Here is a 1374-nt window from a genome sequence, read left to right on the forward strand (position 1 = left end):
TTGGGAAATATAACAAAAAAGTAGTTATTTTTTAAACTCATTTTATATGAAAAAAAAACTTTATCTATTAGTCTTGTAGAAATGTATTCTATTGTTTTTGAAATCAAATACTATAAAAAAATAATTGTTGTCTTAAATTTTTGTCTGAAAAATTATTAAAAGATAAATAATCTTGTAAAAATGCATATTTTTTGTGAAAAAAATACAATTACTTTGGAAAATATTGAAAATCGTAGTCTATGTGCAAGTACTCGATACCTTTCCGATATTGAGTAGGTATCGATACCTTGTTTGATACAAGTACAAGTACTGATTTGAATAATACCTTGATGGTATCGATTTATCCCTACACACAATAAAGGGAAGGGACCTACAGTTTTACGCCAACTCCGAACGGCGATTGTATTTTTATGTTTTTATGTCTGATAATATTGATAGAGATTTAACTTATGCTTTTTAAGGTTTGCCAGCTCGAAATCATAGGAATTTAAAATTTAACTAAAACCTACATGATCTCGGTTGCATAAAATATTGAGAGCTTAAAGTGGTTCTTCAGAGCTTACTAATTAAGCAGTACGTACCTTGAATAGAATACTTATGCCAAGGTTCATAAATGGTTTGGTAAAATCTATAACACTTTCACGGGCGTAAGTGATTGTCATTGATCCGACAGCCAAATCGGCTTTCTATAATAAAAGAGCCAATTTACTTATAACCAGGGACCGAAAATAATAATTATATTCAAAATTTCAATTCAAAAATTGAGTTGGAAAGAATTAGTATTTTTAACATTTGTATGCTTGTTAGCTAAGGAATGTTAATCCTATATAACTTATTTTTTTTTTTTACTTTTTTCAAAAAAGTCAGCAATTAACCTTCATTTTATGACTGATATTTTTTTATCAAAAGTAAAAGTTAAAACATGACTTTTGTTTTTTTTACGGTCAAATATAAAAGTTTAAATTTTTTCGGTTAAAAATAAAAGTTAAAAATTGACTTTTATTTTTTCGGTCAATTATAAAAGTTAAATCTGACTGAGTCCGACCGGTTCCAATTGTTTTTCAGGTACCGATCCCGATTCTATAAAAAATTACAAATAAATGTATTAATTCATAAAGTCAGTTAATTTAACGGAGTTAACAAAACAAGATAAAACAAATAATTGAAATAATTGGCTACATAGTATGTATGTATGTGTAAAAATATATGCACATATATCACATATACATATGTACATTACATAAAACAGTTTTTTATATGGTGCTAAGCAAGAAATATTTAGGATCATAAAATTTCATTTCGTTTTGTACTAACCCTCCAGTACTGCCGTGAAACCTTTTTAAAATTAAATGAAACCTTTTTCAGCTTAAGCGA

The 1374-nt window shown here is 27.0% G+C and overlaps 1 protein-coding gene across 2 annotated transcripts in view; it reads right to left on the minus strand.

Moving 5' to 3' along the window:
• Nucleotides 1–566: 566 nt before the first annotated feature.
• LOC118752074 (glutamate receptor ionotropic, kainate 2-like) overlaps nt 567–1374 on the minus strand; it is a 24844-nt gene continuing 24036 nt past the window's right edge. For both annotated transcript variants that reach the window (XM_036486924.1, XM_036486922.1), the window contains one exon: nt 567–686. In XM_036486924.1, the coding sequence (XP_036342817.1) occupies nt 567–686 (120 nt within the window). The remainder of the gene's footprint in view (nt 687–1374) is intronic.

This window comes from Rhagoletis pomonella, unplaced genomic scaffold (genome assembly GCF_013731165.1).
Source record: "Rhagoletis pomonella isolate Grant_MI unplaced genomic scaffold, Rhpom_1.0 Rhpom_scaffold_01215, whole genome shotgun sequence".
NCBI lineage: Eukaryota > Metazoa > Arthropoda > Insecta > Diptera > Tephritidae > Rhagoletis > Rhagoletis pomonella.